General features: G+C 44.6%; 1 protein-coding gene across 2 annotated transcripts in view; it reads right to left on the bottom strand.

Annotated features, from left to right (window-relative positions):
• Window positions 1-1,018: 1,018 nt before the first annotated feature.
• The window catches only part of LOC143213706 (uncharacterized), a 235,578-nt gene continuing 210,657 nt past the window's right edge, over window positions 1,019-25,939 (bottom strand). For both annotated transcript variants that reach the window (XM_076433804.1, XM_076433812.1), the window contains one exon: window positions 1,019-18,190. In XM_076433804.1, coding sequence (XP_076289919.1) covers window positions 18,153-18,190 — 38 coding nt within the window. In that variant the 3' untranslated portion in view covers window positions 1,019-18,152. The remainder of the gene's footprint in view (window positions 18,191-25,939) is intronic.

Below are 25,939 nucleotides of genomic sequence, written 5' to 3'. Positions count from 1 at the left end.
GCGGCGCGAAAGAAGGAAAAAGAACGCGGTGGAACGATGGAGGTGGTAGCACGAGGAAGTGCGCTGGAAGTGGAAAGTTGATTTACGTACTCGGCCGATCTTGACCCAGAGTTCGTTTTTGCGTGTACATGGCTCTCTCGGTGCACGTGCGTGCGTGTGTGCGACACGGGGGATTCCAACAACGCGCCATCTATCAAGACGGCCCACCTGCTGGCGGTGGCATTGAATCGGCAAATAGACAAAGGAAATCTCGCTGGTGGAAGAGCAAGACGAAGATGTGGTACAGAGAGAGGGAGGGAGAAGCGAAAGAGAGGGAGAAGGAGACTGAGGATAAGGATAAGGAACGCGGCTACACCAGGAAAAAATAGGAATCTGTGCACGGCACGTGGTGAGGACTCACCGAGGGGTGGAAAAGTTTCCGCAGAAGTTCGAGCACGAAAATTACGGGAAACTTTTCGAAACAATGCGTGTTCCGTTTGTCAACTGTTACACAGATTATACGGCCGGTGTGGAGGGAGTGGGAAGTTGAAGATCGGCTTGCAACGAGGTGCTTGACCGTTTTGGAAACTTGGTTCTGTTTACTAATATCTGCACTTTCCTTCACCGAGTCTATGGAATGTTCGATTTGATTGAATTGCAGCGCGTATGTTTAATATTGCATAAACTTCGTCTGTGTTTGTTTTCAGTTGAAAATAAAATGAAGAATTGATAGTAGAATGAGAGACCTTTGTTGTGTTCCGTTAATTAGTATTTGATTTGTAAGGTACAACGGAACTTACAAGGGAAGTTCCCCGAGTGTCAGACTTCAATTTTGATAATTTTTTGTGAGATGATGGTATACGGATCCTTAATTATTTATGCAAAATATCAGGTGTAGTTACTCAATAGTTTTAAAGATATAAACAATTAAAGTTTCGTACCTTTGAATCACGCAATGGAACTTCGAAACTTTAATTGTTTATATTTTTAAAAATATTGAGTAACTACATCTAATATTTTGCATACATAACTAGGAATCCATTTACCATCATCTCACAAAAAATTATCAAAATCGAAGTCGGAAACTTGGGGTCCTTCCCTTGTTAGTTGAAAACATGTTGACAATATACTGTAAGTTCGCGGAGTAAGCAGTATTCGAAACAGTCGAACGAAATGTGTATGTATATGTTTGGGAGGACAGAGAATCTGTGTTGTTGAGGGAAAACTGGTATATATAGGTTCTCTCTCTCTCTAACTTGAATTGGGGAATTGTAAGGGCTAGAATGATAAGATTAGAGTTTCGAAGGTAAAAGGTCAAGGATAAAATCATGAGTTTGTACAGCATTTTGGGTGAAAAACAGGAAGCCACGTATCCATGTAGAATGAAATGACGTAGGTGTACAGTGTACAACATCTTATTGTGCAAATAGTAATAAACACTGACCCTAACCCGGGAACAGGAGGTCCCGGAGGAAGGTGTGCAAATCGACGCTCCAGGATCGAAACTCGATCACCGTCGATCCCGGTGCAAGCTCCGTGGAACGGTCACCGAAGGAAACGGCTAAAAACGCCGTAGCCAGTGGAGCAGCACGCGAAATTGGCAAAAAGGAGAAGGAGAGACAAAGATACAGCATGTTTTATGATGGGAGTGCCTCGTGGCTGACGATGCCATGCCGGTTGCTCTCTCTGCCGAAGTGTGTCGACCACCTCTCTCTCGTTCTTTTCTGGCCAAGCCGATCCAACACACTCCGGCGTGACTCACAGTTGTCGGCCTAAGTGTGCCAGGCTGGCGTTCACCTCTTCCTCGTCCCACGGCGGCGTCCACGGTCCTCTCCTCTTTATCCTCGTTCGCGCGACTCGCTCGCTGGACCAATCGCAGTCCGTTGCTCGAGAGAGAGAGAGAGAGACCTGCGCGATTTTTTCGAAATGCGAGAAAAAAGAAAAGAGAAGAAAAACGCGCCACACCGTCACGGTCCGCTAGGCCGCGAAGAGAGATCGGAGGTGTGGCTATGTGCATCGGTAGGCAGATATGTGCCGGCGACGAATGTGGCCGCAAGTTTCCGTCGCGTCGCGTCGGTTTGATCATGTTAACCGGCTGCTTGCGTTGGAAACCGATGAGTCCCCTGGAATCGGCAGTGTCGATGGTTTTCAGGGGAAAATGGAGAACGGGTGCCGGCCAAAAAATTAATTTCTATTGTCATTTCCGGATGTTGAAGGAATTTTGGGATATCCTGTATAAGGTGTCCCGCGTAACACTTTTCACGATTTTCCAAATACATTGCAATTAAAAAAGTTCGAAAATTTCTTTTTTGATTACGACTTAACAGTACTACAGCTCGTATCAAGACGAATTCAACGACCTAGTATACCATGACCCTCGGATGATCTCGAAGTGCCATTTAAAAAAATGAAGGGGCCTTGACAATAATAAAAAAAAAATTTTCGAACTTTATTGCAATGTGAAAAGTTGCATATAATTTGATTGATCTTGTACCACATCTTTATAGAAATATAGGGTTGCAACGTCAGCTGGCTGACAGGTAAAATCGCAAAAAAAATTCAGGACTTCGATTCTGCGGGTTTTGTCTGTCGTGAAACTCTCAAGAGAAGGAGATTTCTCTGCTCGATCTTTGGTTGAATCCGGCCCAGTGAAAAATTATGGATATTGGGAATGAATATTGCAAATATGTATTAGGTAAAAAGGTTCGCGTTCCCGAGGAGGTTTGGCCCAAGAAAAAGAGGGTCGTCTGAACCCGAACGCGTTACGGTCCTCCCCGGCCAGTAGCAGCGGGATGAGAAAATCGCGGGAAATTCAGGTGCGGCACCTCCGGAATTCGATCGCAGACAGAGCGAGGATGTACGCGGCGATCGGGGGATCGTCTTGGCATACTTAGAATCGCAGGAACACCGGAGCACTCCCAGCGACTTCGTCCGACCTTGACTCTTCAGGAACTCACCCCTTGGCTGAGTGATGCCGGAGGTCGCTGGGAGCACCGATTGCAATTTTGAGATTTCGTTCATCGGAATCGGACCGGGCTCCAACAGAAAACTATCTCGGAAGACATGTGCTGCATTCTGTATGAGTATGTGGAATATCGTACGGAGTATAGTGGAAGAACATTTCAGAAATCTCAATTTTTCGGACACCGGCAATCAACCGCTTCACACTTGCGTTAAGCGTGTATCAAGGAATCTGTTAATTATACTAATTGAGCATTTTTCAATTAGCAGTTCGTTGTAACTGTGACTTGCAGCTATTACGGCACGTGCGATGCGTACGATGCATTGAATGGACATTTTTTGCTGGGTTGAATTACCTAGTAACGGCTTCGTTCAATCACTCAGATCTGAAGTAAGAACTGGAAATAAAAAGAGTGGGGAAAAAAAGGTTGTGAAACTTGTGAATTGTGTTTTACATGTGATACCGGTCATTCGAGTATTTCACTATTTAACTTTGACTGAGAGTATCAAAAGTTCATTTATAACTTCACTTTTGAGAAATTAAATTGAACGAATAGTTGTTATATCAGGAGTAACGCGCGGTTGGAATTACGTTCCCCAGAAATATTGACTAACTCGAGCTGTTTATACGCTCGCGGATCGTGTGTTTGCGCGAAACGCGGAAGGACCGACGGAGAGTCCATGCGAATATTTTAACCTTGGCCAGAGGATCTCCCTTTCTCTCGTAGCCTCTTTCTACACGGTGACCCATTTAGGTATGGGCAAGGTCGTTTAGTCTCCGGACGCATTCACCGAGAGCGGAATCTACCTGCTGAATTATCATTCGGAGTTGCATAACTCACGCATTCTAAACTGGCGCGCGTAAACAACAACGGCTTTCCCAATATTCCCGTTTACCAGCGCCGCGCCTGAGACAGTTTCCGCGTGCGGCTCTGGCGAAAATCGACGCAATATTCTTAGCGAAATCGGAACGAGGAAATCAAAATTTAAGAAATCATTTGTTTAACCCTGCCAGTCCTAGTGAAAATTATAACTCGCCCTACAAAACATTTCTTTGACCCTCGACCAGTCGAGTCTTAATAAAAATTGGCTGTGGAGAAAATCGAGAAACAAGAAAATCAGAATTTAAAAATTTATTGATTTAACCCATTGGTCCTAGTAAAAATTAGAACTCGCCCTAGAAGTAATTCCTTTAACCCTCCAGCAGTCGAGTTTCATTAAAAATGGGCTCTGGAGAAAATCAACGTAATCTTAACGAAATCGAAACAAGGAAATCAGAACTTAAGAAATCATTTTACCCTATCGGTCCTAGTAAAAATTAGAACTCGTTAAGAGAAGAACTCGATAAGTAATATAACTAGAACTCAATCAATTTGTTCAGATCTATCGCGGTGCAATGAAATGTCTGAGCCTGGATAAAAATTGATGTTATCGACCCACGACTGAAGCATCAATCGACACGTTAATCAAATTGCATATCGAACCGAAACCTTGGAGTTCCCCTTCAGGTTCACCATGTCGCACCATGGAGGTTCAGTGATTCATCCTGGCTCCCTACCCGCGAGTAGTATCCCCTATCGATCTTCATCGGTCTCCTGACTTTTTCAGTGTTTCACGATCGCGAACGTGATTCCTCTCGGTATTCGCGCGATGTTCCCGCGTGTCGGTCGGTACAAGAAGTTTTTACCATTGGCGTCGCATAGTCCTGCAGCCTTCGCCGTCCTCAAGGACTATTGCTGGTCTCTCTGTCGGTCGTCAGACCTCGGCGAAGTCGAGCCAAGGACGACTGGCGCGCCCGAAATCCTGAAACCGTGGCACCGATGCCGTGACCTGATCGGACCGATTCTCGATTATGTAAAGGGCGATAACTATACATAGGGTGGAACTCGGACAGGAACAGGGGTTGGAAAATAAACGGACCTCTTCATTGACCTTTCACGATTGAAACTGTTTGACGCTCGTCGAATGTCAAGCAATCATTAAAACTTCTTCATTTTCTCAATTCTGTATTCTTGAATACTTCATAATGATAAGTTCGTGAAGAGGCAATCGAAGGGCGGAGAGAGTGTGACGCGCATTTTAATGGAAGATATTTGTGTTCCAGTATCGTTGAATTTTCGTAAAAAAATTCCGCGGATGAACAGGTCATCAAAAATTGCAATTAATTGAGCACTCGAAAGTAAATTCCCGCATAATTATTTGGCTGAAGAGCCGCGCTGCTTGAAACCGTATTGAGTTTGCATTTTGACGCTACTTCTTCAAGAGCGTAGTATCCAAACAATTTTTTCGTAGAGCCGGAGTGGCCTCGAATAAAAGACTCGTACGCGATGCTGCAGGGTTAATTAACATTAGTTAGAATTCCATTCATGTTTTGTTTCACTAATTATGCTTGAAGTATGTACGCGACACGTTTGTCGATGTTTGAAGACAGTGTTCACATGTACATCGTATTCTCTTCTCAATCGAGATTCTACTGCACCACTTTTAAAGGCTTGCTCATTTGTTTGAACGAGTACGAGACGTATGGGCTCGATCGTCATTGTTCTCGATAGTTTGTGCAAACTCAATCACCGAGTGATCGCTGCAGAAAGGAGCCCTTTGGACTCTGAAAACAGGATTGCGTTTGTGCAGGCTGTCGCGCGACGTTTCTGCAAACTCATTCGCCGATCGCTGTAAAAATTGGAATGGCGCAAAATCCGCGATACAAAGCATCGGAACAACCTTTCGGGCTCTAGTGAAAGCTGGCTCGCGTTTCATAGGTTGCAGCGGGTTTGTGCAGATGGTCGCGCGATGAATCGCGGTATTTCGAGGACTTTATCGCTGGGAAAAGCTCTGGCCGGGTTGGAACTCGTTTGATTAGCGGTAGCCGCGGCGCGGTCAGTAGAACGATTCTGCCGGTGGTCAGACCCGCCTCGAGTTCGTGCACTCGGAGCTAATCGGACGTAGTTCATCCCTTTCGCGATACCGAGTGTTTGAGTTTACATGTCGAGTTGGAAGAGGCGGGAAAAAAGGACGGGAACGAGAGGAATAACGATGGTCGGAGGAGGAGCGGGAACGATCGTTAAGCGGCGCACACCGATCCTCTCTCCCCCTCTCTCTCTCTCTCTCTCCCTCTCTCTCTCTCTCTCGTTCTCTCACACCCTTTCTCTCTATTTTTTTCTCTCCTTTTCGACGTGGGCCCGCAATAACGCGAGAGCGTGGACGCGCGCGATTTACATTAGCCGCTTTCACGGAAATTGTGAGCTTCCCTTTGAGCCAATTTTCCTTTCGGCCCTCGAATGTCTCGATCTCCTGCGCAATAGATCGCTTTGTCTGCCGACGCGCGCATCGTGTGTCCGCTTTGTTTGCCCAACGGTGCGTGCCAATTCGTCATTCACGGACGCACCGGGGATCCAGAGAGTCGCGTGTTCTCATAGGTTCTGCTCCAAACGCGAATCCTGAAAATTGTCGATACAGTCGAAACCTGCGCTTCGCTCGGCAACTTGTAGTTTATTTATTCAAGGTGATAATTCTAAGCAATTTTTTCCTATACGTATAATAGGCGGTCTCATTCAGGTTTTTAGATATTCGCGGAAATATTTTTCAAGTTTGAGTTGGGTCTAGTTTAGGATTAATCCCTTGCTCTACGCTTTATTTTACGATTTCAGTGATCAGAACCTTTTTGTAGTTCGTAATTTCCTAAAAAAGGAGAAAATTTATATCTGTTGTATACCTACATATTCTTCAATAACTGTACATTAACAATGTAAATTAATAACATATACAGTGGGTGTACAAAGTACACCTCTTAAAAACTAATAACTCTTTTATAATTGTACCAAATGACCTCATTTTTTATAATCAATTAGACGAAATTTTCAGCATGTGCATAACTAACATAGATCTACAAAACATATATTTCAAATTTTCATTCACGGCCCAAATAAAAAAGTTTTAAAAATCCCTTTTCTATTTTTGCATGTAACCATGTAAATTATAATGTTTGGAAATTCTTTTTTGCATATCATTTCGTAAACCAACGCTTCTAAATGATTATAAAAAAACAGGTCGTTTGGTACAATTATAAAAAAGTTATTAGTTTTTAAAAGGCGTACGAATACTTTATACACTCACTGTGTATACATTTAACAAACTCTGTTCTGAATCTTCATCACGAGTCTGACACGATATTCCAGGGCTTTAATATAAAACATATAACTGCACTTTTTATTACATATTATTCTCAATTATTGTTAATAGAAACTGAACAAATTTCAGCCATTAACGAATATTGAACGAATGGATTCTACTATCGACTACTACGAATATGAAATTTCCTCCGCTGAACACCTCGCGTGTTTAAAACAATTACAAAATTAATGGCGAGAAAGAACATTTTTTCCGCTGGAATAATTTACATTAGATACTCTTGTATCTTTGCTATACGTGAAGAATGTGATGTTTCCATAGATCTTGAGCATAGAGTTTTACTATACAGACTTTCGGACAATGGGATGAATTAATGGGCGCGAGTGAATCGAATCGGTGACGCCGGGGTCGTCTGTCTTTTTCTTTGTGCGAAGGATACTATGACTCGCGGCTATACTTGAATACTGGCCAGTCAATTTTCGTTTCGAAACGGATTATGGATAGCCGGCTATCAATGAACGCGAACGGTCCGCGTTGTCGATGAGTTGTAATCTGTTCACCCTATCGATAGTATGTGGTCTGATAATTAAATAACGGGGCTGACGCTATGGCGGACAAATTGATGTCCCCAGTCAGCCAGTGAGTATTGTACTGTTTATTTTGAGCCCTCTCCGTCTCTGTCGCAAATATCACTTTAATCCCTTCGGTCACTGTGTGCCGATGATTAATCCCGTGTTTTTCCCGCGCGCTGCAACATCTAATGCCGCGGACATTCGTTCGAAAAAAAAAGCGAACCTCGAACTGCACAAAATTTTACAAACACGGTACTCGTTTCTAGATAATACCGTCCTACTAGTTTTCGATTAAACTAACTCTGAACCTAGTTGAAAAGGAACGTGGTACTTGAAATTTCCTTGTAAATCACATTCGGAATTATTATTTTCCTATTATTACGTTCCTTCCTCTGATTCGAGTGATTCCTCGCGATTGCATCACAGACGCTATTCACGTAACTCTATAAATAATTATAAGATACACGAGAGTTTCTCTAAATTTGCTTCTCCCACAGCCACACGAACTACTGTCACGTTTTTAATTCATCGTGCTCCCAGTGCGAATTGATACCACAAATATCTCGATACACTTTGCTTCCACGAGAACTACTCTGTCACGCACAGAACAATAAAACGTTCACCCAAAATTGCAACTTAACCCTAAACTTCTTCTGCGTCCCCTTTAAAAATCGTCAAACCTCAACACTTAATTTACATACACCTTTTAAAGACGGATAATTTTTCAGAAAATTTTTCAGAGAATTGTTTTTCTTAATTTTAATAGAAAAATTTAATAGGCACAGATAAAAAGATCATCATCTTTATTTTTTCCTTCGTAATACCGACCAATAACAATTAAAAAAAAAATCATTTACACATTAGCTAGTAAACTAATCCTCTTCTAGCTTCTAAAAAAAAACTGAAGCTTTTGGGTCGAACTGTGAAAAAGTTATTCGAATACTTTGTACACCCTCTGTATTTAAAACTGTAAAAACAACTACAAAACTGTTGCACGCGACACCAGCTCTCGAGGGTTAAGAAAACTAAAGCTAACGCCCCAAGCTCTATATTTAACCAAAATTGAAGCAGCACGAGTATCAAAAAAGTGGTCTGATCTCGATACCAACAGCGTGCGATTAAAATCGATCGTCCAAGGTCACTTTCCCTACCCGCATCTCCGCAAGAAATTGAAACGGTGGATGAAGACTGCAACGGCATGCTCGCCGGTAATTGTTCCCGGCAATTAATTATAGTTATTCAGCGAAATAACAAGTGCGCAAAACGGATGGCGGAGGGGGACGGAGTGAGTCACGAATGCAAAAATCGTGGCAACTAACGAGGGAACAGAAACTGTTAGATTCGAGTGGGGCAACGCGCGCCGGTAATTGATAAGTAGTCAAGCACGTTCGACATAACAATACGAAGAAAGCGAAATCGCGGTATCGTTTAATATATTAACAGGTTCCATTGCTTTCCACTTAATTGGTGGGTCTTGATGAATTACGGAGACGCCGTTGATTACTCGCCGATTATATCAGAGAGGCTGCTACCGCGGATTATGATTCGCGAACCAATTAATCGGGAACTATGCGAATAGTTGGCCGGGGGACCGATGAAACGAAACTATTTCGAGAGTGCGAGTGTTCCGGGTGCGTAGCCAACTATGGATGAAGATCAGCCCCGTGACCGTGCGCCTGGAAAAAAATTGATTATGTTAACGCCGATTGTGGATGCTAATCGGTTCTCGATCGGTTCCATGGTTTTGCAATTTGCGTACTGTTTGTACACTTGTTGTTGGAACTCTGCTATATTAACCCTTTGCACTCTCGGAGCTATTTTAAATAAAAAACCAAACATTTCTTCTGCCCCAGAATATTTTCGTGATCTTTTCTGGTGTGATACCTCGTGCAGTATTTAAATGTTTAGCAATGTATTAAATACGAATTTTAATAAAGTAAACAATATTTTGAATAATGTATTACATAAACTATTTGAGCCGTTTATTTTGAAAGTGGCCTAAGTCTATTTTCGAGAAATCACAATGATTTTGTAAAAAGGAAATAAGCTTATTAATAGAATGATACAAATTTTTATTTTGAAACTGTCCTAAGTCCATCTTCGAGAAAAATCAAGCTAGCAATGTTAGTATTTATATTTCTACGTTATCTTTCCATTCTGAAGCAAATTGTAACTAATATATTTAAAATCACAAAGATTTTGTAAAAAGAAAATTAGCTGGTTAATAGTTGAAGATTTCCTGAATTGCATAAATGGTGTTTTTCCAGTTTCTTAATGAAATATAAAATAAATTCAATATTGTTTTTTCAATTTAAAGCATTTTAAGTCATATCGAATGGACTTGGGCTGCTTCAAATTTTATGACAAATCTAGTTGTTCATTTTGAAAGTGGCTCAAGTCCATTCTCGGTAAGAAGACGCATATTATTCACTTAATAATTGCTATTATTTTACTAGGAATTGTAAACTCTCTTAGATACACTTAATGTGTGATACATTGGTATCCCATGCGTACATTTTCAATTAAATATCTCAATTTAAACTTAAATGGACTTAGGCCACTTTCAAAATAAACGGCTCATTTGATCAACGAAAATTGCAATTAGTTTGGCAAGTTCAGGATTTCATTCGCGAAGCAACGAGAGTCACCTTAAAAACCGTATTCAATTAATTCTCTTTAATCGTATGAAAAATACAGAATTTGTTTGTTATTTCTCTGCAGCGAACACGGAAATCGTATTTCCATCGAGAAAGTGATAATTCGAATGAAAATGAGATCTCGTTGTCAGGAAGATCGATAGTGAAATACTCGATGTGCATGCATTCGGCCGTGCCATAAGTAGAAACGGCAGGAATGATCAGACATAGTAATCTACTTCTAGTCACTTGCGGGCGGATATGTTCGTCGAACGAGATCTGTTCGAAAAATTTCTTTCTAGAATTTTCAAAGGAGATCGAAGCATAGAATTTTCTGCTAACAAATTAGTATTACTGGAATTTATCGAAGCGCAACATTGTTCTGAAATGTGTAAAGGATTTAGGTGTTCGGTTTCAAGGGTTAACTACACTTCCCCGTCAACAAGTAAGTAGAACGTTCCGCGTGGCTCTAAATGAAGACTAATTCGATGTTGTTTTCGCCTAAACAACGAAATCAGTCAGCGATCCGCGGAAACCGCAGTGGTAACCAAGACATCAAATCCTCCCCTCGATTGTAGAACACAATGAAAGCGGTAGCTTTACTTGGGCACCAAAATTCTGAGTTCTGTTAGCTAGACAATTATTCAGACCCTCTGCATCACTATACAGGGTGTTTACAACTAATGGAACTACTGAATAAATCAACCCTGGAAATTCATTTCCTATTTACGCAATTATAAATAAAGAGAACACTTTTCTCGACAAGTGTGATTCCGAAAGTTTAATCTCTGCTGGAAGTTCTTCGAACTTGTACAATCGCAATTCACGTCGAATGAAACTGTAGAGATTTCCCGTGATTACAGAACTACAAAAATATTTATCAGCGATCATCTACAACCGCAGCAAGCAATCACAGCAGCCTACTAAAAGAAATGCAAGATCCTATCCGCGGTACAGTCGGGAATCATAACGCAACTACCCATTGCCAGCCGAAAAGCAAACCAGTCCTGCGAAACGTCTAATAATCGCGAGCAGCAGGTATCAGCGACATAAATCTTCGCATCACCGCGTGAAATTACAGGAAAATTGACCGGTCGCATGCACCGGCGCGGCGAGTGGAGAGGGTGCACACGTCCGGGTGCATATGCGTGTAGGACCCACGTGGCGCTGACAGTGTCGGCCCTCGAAGAAACGAAAAGAAAAAGAAGACCGGTGTGTCTGCCGGTGCCGGTCGAACTGGCAGGAAACACGGTTACAATTAATCCGTTCTCCCGGCTCGAATCGCATAATTTCCGTTTAATTCGCCGGTGTGCCTGCTCGCGCGAGAGTATAAAACTGCATTAACATTTTCGAACAGTTTCTTCCCCCTTGCATGTTTCTAGGGACAAACTATGTATTAAACCACTACAGTGAGCGTTAAACTCGTGAATCTGTGGCAGCGTTAGTATCTACCCAATATTCGGACACTGGGATCGAGCGAGAGCTTAAAGGTCCCGTGCACAAGAAATGTCTGTTACGTTTATTCCACGCGAAAGCTAAACGCGAACGAGTACAGTCACTTCGAATCGATTCGCAACAGACATTTCTTACAGTCTCGTATACGCGGTGTGTGCACGGGACCTTTAAGCGCTGGCTCTGGTAACCGATACTAACTTATACGGTGCCACAGACGCACAAGTATAGACATAGTTCACTGTAGCGTTGCCGAGAATATTGTCGCGAACGTCTCGGAGTCGAAGCGAGGCCGTCGCGTGGTGCGCAACGGAAATAGTTGTTGGAGATATCGATTTCTACGACATATCCGAAAATCATTGAGATCGTAGTTAGCTGGCCTGCAGTTTCACCAGGGATCGTGCACCGGCACGCTGCAACTGCAGTGCGGGACTGCGGCGTTGCATCTGCCGAGGTGGCGTCGGAGGCTTCGCCAGCCAGCCGCAGAGGCCTAAAAACCGTGTGCGAGCGGGAGAGGCGGTTTTCAGCGTCGACGAGGACGGAGGAGCGCTTCGTCGGCTGTTCGGAGGGACAGAGAGAGGGCTAGAAAAGTCCCGAGGAAGAAGACAGACAGGGAAACCGGACGAGGAGAGAGAGAAAGGAGAGCCACGTGGTTGCCGGTTCACGTTAACGTCATCGCACGCGGAGGGACGAGGAACACGCTCGTCATTTGTCTCCCTTCGTCTTTCTTCTCCGTTTCCTTTGGTCCTGCTCTATTCTTCTGTTTCTCTCGCACTCGTCTCTCCTCTCGTCGTCGCATCTTCCTCCATCGAGTACCGAGAGGCACACGCCATCTCCGTCTCGCTTCAATTTCTTTCCTTCTCCTTCGATCTTTCTCCTCCGTAATTGTCCGGACTGTTCCCCTCTCTGTTCCTCCAGTTTTCCGCCTCCTCGCTTTTTTCATCGCGCCTCTTTCTCTTTGACACGAGAATCCCCTCTCTCTTTCCCTCTGATCGTCTGTCTCTCTCTCTCTCTCTGGTCGTCCTTTTTTCGCTTGTCGCGCCGTTTCTCTCGGGTAACGCGCGATCTGGCCCGAAACGAAACTTTTTGACGTTTTTCGCTCACCCACCCTAGGAATATGGACATACGTCAACCACGTGTGTGGGGAATGCGCCAGCACCGTAACGGGAGCCGTGGATTGGCGGAGCCGACGACCAATCCGATCGCGTTTCGCCCGGAGCGGGGAGCAAGTCCGAGGGATGCTGTGCGGAAAGCTGGAGGGGAGGAAATCCAGCGGGATGAGGGAAAACGGGAGACGGACGAGGCGCAGGGCCGTAAGGCGACTCGGGGGCTACGCGATCGAAGAAAAAACTCCCGGAATGGATCCGGAAGTTGATTAGAACAGCGCCTATACCGGCGGATGCGTTTTTATCATCTCTCTTTCTTCCTCTCTCTCTCTCTCTCTCTCTCTCTCTCGCTCTGAAAAGGAGCGAACGAGCGAATGCTGAAGGGGGTGAGAAAGATTCTCGATCGGAGTTCGCTGTTTCTTTAACGAGGAGAAATGCCTGAAGAAATTTCAATGAAATCCGGCCCCGTTCATTATCTCGGATAATATGTATATTCCAGATCGGGGCGTTGGGTAGCGACGTTAAACTGCCGAATGATATAGGCGCTCTTAAAAATGTTCAACCCCCTGGAACACTCGGCCATAAAATACTCCCGAGGAAAATCGTCTCCCGTGAAAAAGAGCTTAGAACGCTCGTAACGAAACCTGACGTACGGCACTGGGTGGAAGGAAACGCGATGGACGCGGGGTCCCAGGGGACCACGAGCGAGAGCGAACAAAGGACGCTTTGAAGGGAGAAGAGGAAGACTCGAGGAGAGAGCCTCGCCTCGTTCCCTTTCCCTGATGGCTGGCAGAGAGGGATCTCCGCTCATCTGTTCTTGCCCTGCGGTAGGTAGGTTAGGTGGATACATTTGGCTCTCTTTTTCTCCGTTTCTCTCCGTCTCTCGGGCTTCTCCCCTTCCGTTCTCCTCTCTCTCTCTTCTTCTTCACCCCCCCCTCTCTCTCTCTCTCTCGCTCTCTCTCTCTCTCTCTCTCTCTCGGTGGTGGTGTGCTCTAGCTAGCGTATCCAACGAAAGCCAACCCCCACAGGAGCCACGAAGCAGAAGGATCCTCGCGCGTTCTCGTTAGCTCTCTCGTCCACGATATTCCCCTAGATTCTCGTAACCGTTCGTGTTTTCAATCGGTTCCCTTCGAGCTCTTTTCACCGGCCGGAAAAAATCCAAAAGATCCGGATCCGCAGCAGGACTCCGGCGTTTCGAGGTTATGTTCCCGAGGAGAGACACCACGCTGTGGGAGCTGCGTTGCGCCGTGCTGTGCCGAGCAGAGCCGAGCAGAGCGGAATCGAGTCTCGCCGGCCGTTCGATAAAATGAAAAACGGGATGGCGAGCGCCGCTGGAAAACGCTGAGAGTGCGATGCGCGCAGGAAATGCTGCATTGCGCTCGGCCACCGGCAACACCATCGCGTGTCTATCCCGCGAGAACGCGACGCAACCGTATTACGGGGGTCTCGTCGTTTTCGAAGAGTTATTTTTCAGCGTCTCGGCAATTGCCCTCTTCCTCGACGATCGTCGCGGATATCGAGGGCAGGTATCGCGCGAGAGACCACGTGTATCGCCGAAAACAAAAAAATCCCCTAGTAAAGATTCTAGACGACTGTCGTGCAAAAAATGTTCCTAGGAGCGCGCGCGCGCGCGCGTATAATACATAATCCACAGATGCGATGGTAGAGCATCGTTCTCGGGGAGAGTCCGGGCAACACCGCCATCGCCGAGTCTCTATAATATTCTCGGAGAGATATTTCAGAGAGAGGGACTCCGGCGAAGCCTGTCTAACGACGCTGGAAGACTAGAAAGAGAGAAATATACGCACGCAGACAGCCGAGCGAGCCGCGCGCATGCACGTCGAATATGCAGCAAGAAAGAAAGGGAGCAAAGAAGAAGGGAGAGCTCGATCTCCTCGTCCCACCGGTTCTTTAATCTCCTATCTCCCTTCGCCGCAGCTAGCCTGGCAGCGTTCCGTCTCTCTCGGACTACCGCCCACTCGCTCGTTCGACGTCTTTGTTCCACCTCATTTCGCCTCTGTCATTTCCCAGCGGTCTTCGTCTCTCCACAGCCAGTCTCGATAACGGTGTCCTCTTTCCGCATGCTGTACCTTGCTCCCTCTCTTCCATCCTCCGTCCTGTTTCCACCCCCGTTCGTGCCTCGCATGTCTGCCGCTCTCTCTCTCTGTCTACCTTCATCCCTGTCATCCCCTAACGTCCTACATCGCCTCGTCCTCCTCTCGCCGACCAATCCCCTAACTCCCACCACACACACGCTTGATCCGAACATTACTCGCTCCTCTCGCTCTCCCTCCCACCCTCTCTCGCTCACTCTCGCCGTTCGATTTTCTCTCGCTCGCTCTCCGCCGCCGGTAATATTTCGCCGTCCCTCTCGCTTACTCTGTTATTTCTCTCCAACCTCCGTGCACAGCAGGAACGAGCGCGGCAATAGCTGGTTTCGAGAGATAGAAAAACACGACCGGACAGAGACGGAGCGAACGAACGGACGAACGAACGGCGAGACCGTACGGAGGGAAGGAGAGAAACCGAACGTGAAAGAGGCGCGGCGAGCGATACTCGCGCGAGTCTAAGATAGGAGAGGAGCACACGAACGAGACAGACGGAGATGGAGGTTGCAGGACACGGGATCGTGTCCAGGCATTAACGCATCTCTCTTTTCTTGCTCCCTACCTTCGTCTCTACCCTCTTTCTCCCCCCCCGGAATTTCTCGTTCTTCTATACCGGTGCGGCATCGAGCGAGAGTGAGAGAGAGAGAGAGAGGCATTTTAATTTCGCTGGATAAGTATTTATCTCGGATGTATGGGTCCGGTAATGGACAACGCGTATTTTCGGCACGGTGTAAATCAACGGACTCACCTGAAACGTATACATAGAAATCTATATACGCACAATGTATACGTGTGTATATATAAATTCGCGTAAATCTATTTAAATATATGGCCGCGCGCGCGCGCGAGCTACAGAACGAAGAGCTGCCAGGAACAAACGGTGTACGTGTGTACCGGGTGCTGTCGTGTTCGTGAATACACGTGGGGGCCTCTCTCGCTTTGACATCGAGGGAAGCGTGTCTAAATTGGGAGTGGAAGGTGGGGCGTGCTCCGGGGAGCGAGACGGTGTAGGGGGACACCGGCGTGAAAGGGGAAGGTAAAGAGGAAGAGACGGGGAATTACCTTCTCTACTCGGTACCTTCTTTCACCGGGGCAACCCCTTCAGACGACGCTTCTACGCGCAACTACACCCACGTTTAAAGTCGTCCGCCGTGCGTCAGGACCACGACGGCGACGACGATGGTAACGACGACGATGGCAACGGCGTCGGGAGGACGAGCCGGAGGTGGATGGACGCAGACACCGTTAAGACTGCCGAGCAGAAGGTGGTAGAATGAGAACGGGGACCGGCGAACGGGAAAAAACGAGCGCGGACAAAGGGAGACGAGAGACGAACAGACTCGGAGAAAAAGCGAGAGAAAGACAGGAGGGGCTGGAAAGTTCGTCAAAAGACTCCGCCGAGGAGAATCCATACGGATATCAAAGAGAGAGAGAGAGAGGAACGGACGGGAAAAAGCTCGGGACCAGTAGCGCAGAGGAGCGCCGGCCGGTCACCGGCGTAGAGAAAGAGGCGGGAAAGATTAAAGCAGCGAAATTGTCTCTGACCGAAGTCGAGCGACGCCGGGGCCGAAGAGAATCGACGGGAAAACATTGGTAGCGCATGGAAAATTCAACGAAGTAGAAGCATCGAGATAAGGGGAGGTCAAAAGACGAAAAAGAATGGGGATTAGAGGCGAGAGCGGCTGCCAGGAGGAAAAAAAGAGCGCGGAACGGTTTCAAAGAGAATAGGATACGAACGGACAACAGATCGAGAGGGTTGAAAAAAATTCGCTGGATGTATCGTAGAGGGTTAAAGCAGCGGAGTGAGGAGGAGGGTGGCAATGGGGTGGAGAAGAGAGAAAGAGAGCGTGAGGCATCGAATGCCAGGTTGCATCGGCGAAGGATCGGGAATAAGATCGAGAGGATTGATTATTCCGGAGGACGTTTTCGGAAGATCCTGCGTGGGTCGCGCTCTAGCTTCATCCTTTCGCACCTAGCATGCGACTGGCTGAGCACCAACTATCGATCGAACGATATATACGTGACACACACGCTCGAATCTCACTGTGTGCATGCGCGCGAGCGAACGAACGAGCGAACGAACGCACGCACGCACGTCTCTCTGACCCGTGGCCCGTGTGCAGCCCCCTCGCTGCTTGTCTGCGTGTGCGCGAGAACGTGTACCTACACGGGCTATATCCACGTGTATATATATAGATCGATCGATTGCTCGCCCTGGATCGATACGTGCGCGCGCACACCACCACCCTTACACCCGCTCGAGCCACCAACGGTAAGGGCCGCCGACGCTCTGCCTAAGGTGCTCCGAGGGATAGGGGGTGGCGCCTATTGGATTTCTGCGGACTTCTTCTTCTTCTTCTTCCTCTTCCTCTTTTTTTTTTATCTTCTCCTCCTTCGAACACGCTTTTCCGAAAAAGAGCTATAGACCTCGGCGACACCGACGCGCGAACGTTCCATGAATAAGTTGCCGAGCTTTACACGGATTATTTTTTTCCAGCCAAAACGGAAACGTCCGGTGACAAATTTTGGCGCCGGGCTTGCTCGGCCTTTGCGGCCATTTCGTGATTAAATGGTGGGTCCGGGTGGACCGTGTTCGGGCTGGTGAAACGGTACTTTTGTTTAACGTAAACGTAGCCTCTGCTATCGATTTCAAATTTTCTCGGAGATATTTTTATTTCCCTCTCACTATGGATTCTAGATTCTATAAACTAGAAGAGAAATTACTAGACTGCGGATCTTTATCCAAAACAAAAATTGTCTGCTTCGATTGCAAGAAATAGAAACGAAATTGAACGTTGTTTCTACACTTAGTTTGATTTTAATAAAGGAAAAATCATATACATATATCGACATCTATTGTGAAAAATTTTCCAATAGTTTCGAATTTCATCTACTCAATTTCGCGATAAATGCATAAAGATCTGCAGTATATAAATTAAATATAGATTAAATAAATTAAATTAAATATAAATTATAATGGCTGAGCCAACTGTACAGATAAATCTTGGACACTGGAAGGAGGGGTTGAAAAAATGTTTACAAAACAGCCGTAAAATGATCTACTCTAATTGTCAAGATACACAGGCGTTGATAGAATTCTACTCCGTTCAGGCATTGTCAATCCAAAGCATTACCTCGCAACAAACAGTATAAACGTCCAGCATGAAAACACGATACACCAACAGATCGTCTGAATAGGGCTTCTCGCTATCAGCAGGGTAGTTTCCCAATCAACTGCCCCGGACACGCTGGAAAAAAGAGAACCGAAGCGGCGCTTTTATAACACGTTCGGTAAATAAAAGAAACATTCAAGAACGGGTTTGCTCGGAATTTTACGAGACCCAGAAGAGAGGGAAAGAAAGAGAGAGAAAGAGAGAGAGAGAGATAGAGAGAGAGCCGGTGGGTTACTCGGCAGTAGCGACTTCCCGCGCGTAACTCTTTCAAATCTCGCCGCAGAGGAGCGTGTTCACCGGGGCGCGGTAAGTGTCGACGATCTAAGCAGGCCGGGCAACATAATTAAAACTTCCAGAAAACATAATAACTACACAATTAAAATGTGTCTCTACCCTTTTGTCGGGGGCGGTCGGGACAGAGGAAGAGAGAGAGAGACTGGGGGGAAATTGAGAGAAAGAGGGTTTCTAAACTCGAAAGGGAGAGAGATGTCGACTGCGAGAGAGGGAGAGAGAAAGACAGAAATAGCAAAAGAGAGAGAGAGAGTTCGCTACGAGGTGAAGGGATGGTAAAATGAGAAAAAGAGGAACGGGGAAAGAGAGACGGATGAAGAGAGAGGAATCTATCGAGGGGGTGGACGGTGGTCTACAGGGAGGAGGAGGGGGTTAGGGGGTAAAATGATGTAAAAATAACAAATTGAAACTGCTGGCCAGGAGAGTTGGATAGCGTGAAGCGCGAGCGGGATAGCCTCCACCAATATCCCCCGACCTGGAAAGAGACAAGCGATCTATATAACCGTCGGAGAGAGAGGGGACGATCAAACGAGCGAGACAGGGTGAGCCAGCCAGGAGAAGGGTGGGCCAAAGGGGTGGCACAAGTAGATTCTACCCTTGGTGGGGATACTGACAGCACTCCCCTCTGCCGGGGCTGCAGGGGGTAGCGGGTTGTCGTACGTGTTAACGCGGCTGCTATATATGTGTGCAAGTACTACATAGGCGAAGCCGGGTACGTGTTCTCTCCATGGGCACACCCGTGTGCAGCTCACTCCTCTCTCTCTCTCTCCCTCTCTCTCCCTTCCTATGTACACGCGCGCCCCGTGCACACCCCCTTAGCGTCTCGCCTCGCAGTGCCGCGCGGACTCCGAGTTTCCTTCTCTAACCGGGCGCGCGCGAGTGTATGTGACGCGGGGGGCAATGCTCCATCGTGCAACGTGGAAATTTAGTTCCCTCTCCGTCTACACACATACACACACACAGCCACGGAGAGACCCGCGCGCCAAGCTGCCCCGTACCCGTTCTCGTGTACCCGTGTGGACCCTCTCTGCGGCTGTGTGGAGTGCTTTACGACTCGATCGCAGCGTTAATGGCGCGACTGTGTGGGTGTGTTCGCGACGACCCGCGGACCTGTGTGCGTCCGTGTACACGCCCGTCGCTCGTCAGCGAACGTTTTTCCACGTACACCATCCACTGCACTAGGCCAGCCGACTATAGCTACCAGGACAAATTCGACTGACACCAAGCGGATACGCGCCGGGCCTCATACGTGGGAAGCCCGCGAGGGCCCAGGACCATTCGCGACACACTATGCGAAAAGCCGGTTTTCTGGAGGAAATTCCAATACTCGGGAATTATACGGTGGGTCTACAAGGTATTCGTACACCTTTTGAAAACGAATAACTTTTTCGAAATTGCACCTAACAGCTTGAGTTTTTTTGGGGGGGACGTTGGAAGGATTAGGTTGCTAGCTAATGTGCAAATAATTTTTGTTTAATTGTTATTGTGTGAACATTTTTGTCTGTGCCAGTAGTGAAAATTGATAAAACTTGTATGTTGTTAATCTAAGTAAGTTATATACATGTACACAGTTTCATTGAAATCGGTTGACACATAACAATGCTATGGACATTGTAAAATGTAAAAATCTTTGAATTTAGGGATTCATTTAAATCGCAGATTCTTACAATTTTTGCTACTTTCAATCAATTATATTGCATAACAACCTTGATCGATTTCGATGAAACGTTGTACATTTTAAATTTTCGTTACAGGCACAGATCAAAAATTTAAAAATCGTCACCTTTACTTTTTCCTTCGTAATAGCGACCAATAAGAATTTTTAAAAAATCATTTACACATTAGCTAGTAAACTAATCCTTCTAACGTCTAAAAAAAAACTCGGGCTGTTGGGTCCAATTTGGAAAAAGTTAGTCGTTTTCAAAAGACGTATGAATACTTTGTACACCCAGCGTAGGTGTACGAATGAATTTTTCAGATGAAAAGTTTTACGTAGAAGAGCACCTCTCGATGAAAGATATCGGCCTCTTCGCACTGCTTCTTGGTCCACTGAATGAGCCTGTACTTTTTTCATTTGAGCCGCATTGTCCCTGTTAGGTATCCAGTTATGCCAATTCGATTCCTGTCCCCAAGCTTGAACTGGATCGAGCGTGAACGCGGCATGTACCCTCGCTTGCGACCTGGCGATCTCCATTGATCCTGTAAAAGGATCCAGCGGCGTGAATGGTCGCGCCGCTGGATTCAATTCCTCCGGGACCAACGCCGCGCCGATCGAAAGATAGCTGACGATTCATGATACCGCGTATTGATATCGACACTTTACCTAACGATTATTTTCGAGTCTCGGAAATCGGCCAGCCTGTACAGGTGTTTTTCAAATCTATTTTTCAATTACGACGGCAGTTTGATTTGTAGATCCTCGTAGATCACATCGTCGGTAATTGACTTGAACATTAAATCACATTAAATTCAACAATTGACGGTTTGTTTATGCAATTCTGATAAATAATTCTTGTTCTTGGTCGTGCTACTTTAGTTGGCTTAATCTTGACGATAAATCAATTGACTCTATAAAATCCGTAAAATAAATGTACTCGCGGGAGGAGGGACGTAATATCCGATTGGAAGGTGATGTAAAATTTATGGTAACACGGTGAAAGTATTAAGTACAAGCTCGATTTTATGGTATAATAAAGACTTTACGTGCAAGCTGAATATTTTTCAGAATTGGTATTGTTAGATAAATCCATTCTCAATATCGGTTTTATTCAGTCTCCGGAATTATGCGATATTACTCGTCATGACTTTTACGTAAATAATTGAAAAATCGCATTAGCTGATGAATCACGTCATGATTTGAAAACTATGAAGAATGATGAAGGTGTGTACTTCAGAAAATGGTAAGAAAATGACGTTTATAAAACAGTTGAAAAACAGTTAACGACTTGCAATTTCACCATTGTACTCTGTGAAAAATTGGGGAGTGCTCATTACGAAAAATTTATTAACACGTTGAATGCACCTCGGAAACTATCGTTCTCTGAACTTGAACTTATCTCTCGAAGCGTTCGTCTAATTGTCCAAGATGAAGCTGCTCGAAATAATCGAAGTGATTTTTCATCGTTATATTTTGTTCAAGGTTCTTCGTTAAATAATATTCCGAAACTTAGATGAAGTCTGACGAAGTTAGTTGCGAGATTAACTCAAAATTTCCATATTTTAATTCGAGCAAGGAGAACGGCTGAAATTTACTCATGTTCGTTGTCTGCCTCCATACACTTTAAAACAATTAACTTTACCGCGGAAGCAGGTAACAGCGAATTAATTATCCGGTTTTAAATATATCCTAAATTACGGTTCTTATCCTTAATTTCAAACCGCTCTTGGTCTGATATTCAAGAGATTGTGCCAACCGCTTCGCATTTCCCGTTTACGAGGAATTAACAGCACATTTTTGGCAGCACAGACTTGCAGATTCAAGTAATACTTTTTTTTTCGCAAAATGCATATATTATGCAAGCTTATGAAAACATGTGTTTCCATGAAACCGGATCTGTGAATTCGATTCCAAAGATAACAGAAAACGGCGGAGAAATTCGTCGATGACACTTAACAGGAAACACATACAGCGATCCTTTGTCTTAGTCGAAACACGGAAACGATCTTACCCCTCGCCGTCAACAGGATATTGCACCTTTATCCAGGTTTGCGAACGGGACATTTCATGTGTCAATCTCTCCGCATTACCGCGAATCGATGAACACGCGAAATTCGTCGCGTTGACGTTTGATTGCATTTTAACCGGTCTCCTTCGTAGTTCCGAGGGGTAGCGCAACCCCCTGCGCGATTTCGTGGGGTTCCGCGGCAGGGACGAGCTCGATGAAAAGGAAAATATATACATTCGACCGGGAATTATGAGTGGAGAGAGCGAAATCGGCAGCGCCCCGGAAAACACCGCGGGAACAGAAACGCGAGAAAGAAACGGGGAAAGGGCGATGGGGGTTGAAGGATTTACGCGTGTCTTTCGAGTTCTATCGATCTCGCTCGTCGACGGGACCGATTTACATTAATTAGCCGGCTTTCTCGCTGGGCATGCTCGCGTATTTATTCGCGGAGTGCCTTTAACGTGCAAAAAATCGAGTGCCGACTACGATTTTGCAGTCGCTTTCGATCTGTAAGGCCGTCTCTGTCGAGTGTTCATTTTGCTCCGTTTTTATAATGATCGTCGGAACGTGAATAGCAGATACAGGATGTCAGAGAATTATTTCTCCGGAAGTCTGATACGCCCTTTCATAGGTAAAATTCTTTTCGATCAACGATTCACGATCGACCGATGAACAATTCGGCAAAGCGTTTGGCAAGAGCATTCTAAACGATCTCTTAGGTTTTAGGTGCATTGATTATACTCAGTGTAGGTCAATAAATAAATTTATTTAAATAAAAATTCAAATAACAAGTTATTTGTTATTTGGATATTCAAATAAAAAGCAAAAATAATTATTTATTATTTGAGCAAGTCTAAATGGAATTATTTAAAATAATGAAGTTAATTGTTATTTACAAATACAATTCCAATGATTATTTGTATTGACAAATAACGCGCACGTGTTCATTGTATATACAAAATACAAGAAATAAGAGAAGACCAAAAGCTATTTATTTGATTTCCACCTCAATCCAAATAATAAATAATCTTCTATTTGCAAATTAGAATTAATAAATAGATCACTTTTGGAATTATTTAAATTACTTTTATTTAAATAAAAAGTTTAGTTATTATTTGCAATTAAAATCACGCGTTTGTTTATTATTTAAAATAAAATTTGCCCAACACTGATCATACTTTCAGTTAACCTTGCACTTGGTCTACCTCCTCTTCATACCGAGTTTCCAAATGCATTTGAGTCTTCGAGTTCGTCGACCAATCTGCAAATTGTCGCCACAGTAGCTACGTTGCAGTTAGATCAACAATTCCAGATATTATTCTACAAACTCTGCTCCGTTTCCAAATAAATTGCTGCAATTGCAGATATATACTTTTCAAAAATTAACCACGGAATATATACACAGAGGTACTGCATGCTTTAATTAGAAAATTAATTCTACGTTACGCCAACAACCTCCAAGAAGCAGGAATTAGCAACAGGATTAACAAATGATTTTTGAAATTTTTTTCCGGTGGAGGAACTATTCGCCACAAAGGACAGAGAGCTTCAGGTTTTTAATTCGAGAGAACATATTGTCGGTTTAAACACAGAGCGGAATGTATGAAAACCGGATGGACAGGAAATCGGAGCGTAAGGCAGCAAGTATCCCGGTACCGGAAGTTTCCATGGGAACTGTATTATTTAAATATTGCGGTCGAGAATAAAAGGAATATCTCCCAAATAAAAATTCATTTAGCGTACACTAGACCGGCGTCCTTTTTATGAAACTGGAAAACTCATTTCGCGAAGGTAGCCGAAACCCTTTGTGCAATTAAGCGAATATTTTCATGTGTCAGCACCGAATTAGTATTAATTATCCCGCAATTTCGGTAGAATTCCGCTATATAATGAACGAAACAATTTCATTCGGATAATAAAGCTCGTCGGAAGAGGAATAAGTCGTGGCTGGGAAATTTTGTCCCTCAATTTAGAAAAGTGCGTGGCCGCTCTGCTTCTATTTTCCAGCAGACACGCGTCGCTTCTCGTCGATTCTCGAAATTGTTCAAATTTTTAGAAAAGTTCGTGGTTCATAGAAATTTCCAGAATTATTGTTTGACCACTCTCCTAAAAAATTAATTAATTCTATATGGTCCTGTAATTATTTTATAATACTTTTAGAAAATTCCATTTGTGTTCGGTTTATTGAATATGAAATTTGCAAAATCTTATTACTATCAACTAAACGTTCCGTAAACGATTATCAAGAACAAGGGGTTATAAAAATAGAAAAGGGTTTAATAAATGAAAAAATTTATTTCAGCAACATTCTTGACTAATTTTAATACTGCTCAATCATTTTCATCTTTCCCAGTCTAGAATCCAGACTGAAATTTTTAATGTTGTATCTTATTTAAGAACACTTATTTTGGAAATGGTAGAATATATCCCGGACACAGTCCTCTGACACTTCACGATCAATTTTCCGTTTTCTTTTTCCCGCCGTGCAAAAATGCGACTTTCTTACGGTGTCCGTGAGACGCGAGTCGACTTATCGTTCCAAAGAATCGGATGACAATGACTCTCGGGGCCCCGTACAGGTTGAACTGCCCCGTTCTATTGCGATCATTAATCATCCGTAGATCCTACGTCAACGTTGCCCGCCAACGTCTCGGCACGATGCTCGCCGGCTTTATTTTCTCCTGCTTTTGAAACGCGTTTCGCTTTACTTTCGCGTGTCGTTCGACGATCGAACCGATGCCCTGTTGGAAACGTCGCGACGACGACGACGACGACGACGACGTCGATCTTGGAAAATAACGGCCGACGGAGAAAGCCGGGTGTCCTTTAAGTAAAGTGCATTCATTCGCGACTCCATTAGAGCTTTCGGGACTCTTCATTCAGTCTTATTTCACGCGAATTATTACCTCCTTTTTTTCCTCAACGAATCCATCGACTGCTTCCTTTATTCATCTATTTATTCTTCTATAATTGGACTGTGGATTTTCGTGCATTTATACCTTTTTCATTTTTACGAAAAGTCTTCCAAGTGACGAAAGAAACTGTTCCTTTATTTTGTTTGTTATATCATAATGAATTAATTAAATTTCTTTAAAATTATTCCCTGCTTTTTTTCCTCGACGAATCCATCGACTGCTTCCTTTATTCATCTATTTATTCTTCAATAATTGGACTGTGGATTTTCGTGCATTTATACCTTTTTCATTTTTACGAAAACTCTTCCAATTGACGAAAGAAATTGTTCCTTTATTTTGTTCGTTATATCATAATGAATGAATTAAATTTCTTTAAAACATTTACTTATTAGTGAAAAATTGGACATTAAGTCAGACCTACTGAAAGTTAGAATTATCGTACATGAATGATTTAGCGCGATGAAAAAATTGTGCAACGTCGTTTTATCTCGTGTTTACATACCTCTTCGGACGAAGACTTCGCGACGAGTCTCCCATGAGGATTACGCAAATCGCCGCCGATTTTCGTTTACTTGTTAGCCCACTATCAGCAATGACGAGCATTATCGAACCGTTTCGTTGCCATACGCGCTCCATATCACTTATCTTTCCAGACAAAAGTGGACCATCTCGGAGATTCGTGGCAACGGTTTCGACGTGGTTCCGTCGACTCGTCCGTAACAGGGTTAAAACGGAGCGGATCCAAAACGAGGATGGACAAACAGTCCCGACGAATCGCGTCGCGACGAGCATTTGTGCGCTCGTTAATTACGATATACCTTCATTAAGACCGACGGGTAACGGTGTATCGATTTCCGGCCCGCCGACGACTGTACCGTATGCATGTACGTGTGCGCGGCCCGCGAGAGAGTACTAAAAAGAAAAAAAGAAGAAAGGAGAGAAAGAAAGAAAGA

This window comes from Lasioglossum baleicum, chromosome 11 (assembly GCF_051020765.1).
Source record: "Lasioglossum baleicum chromosome 11, iyLasBale1, whole genome shotgun sequence".
Taxonomy (NCBI): Eukaryota; Metazoa; Arthropoda; class Insecta; order Hymenoptera; family Halictidae; genus Lasioglossum; species Lasioglossum baleicum.
Note: the sequence above shows the minus strand (reverse complement) of the source record. Positions and strands in the feature narration are given on the sequence as shown.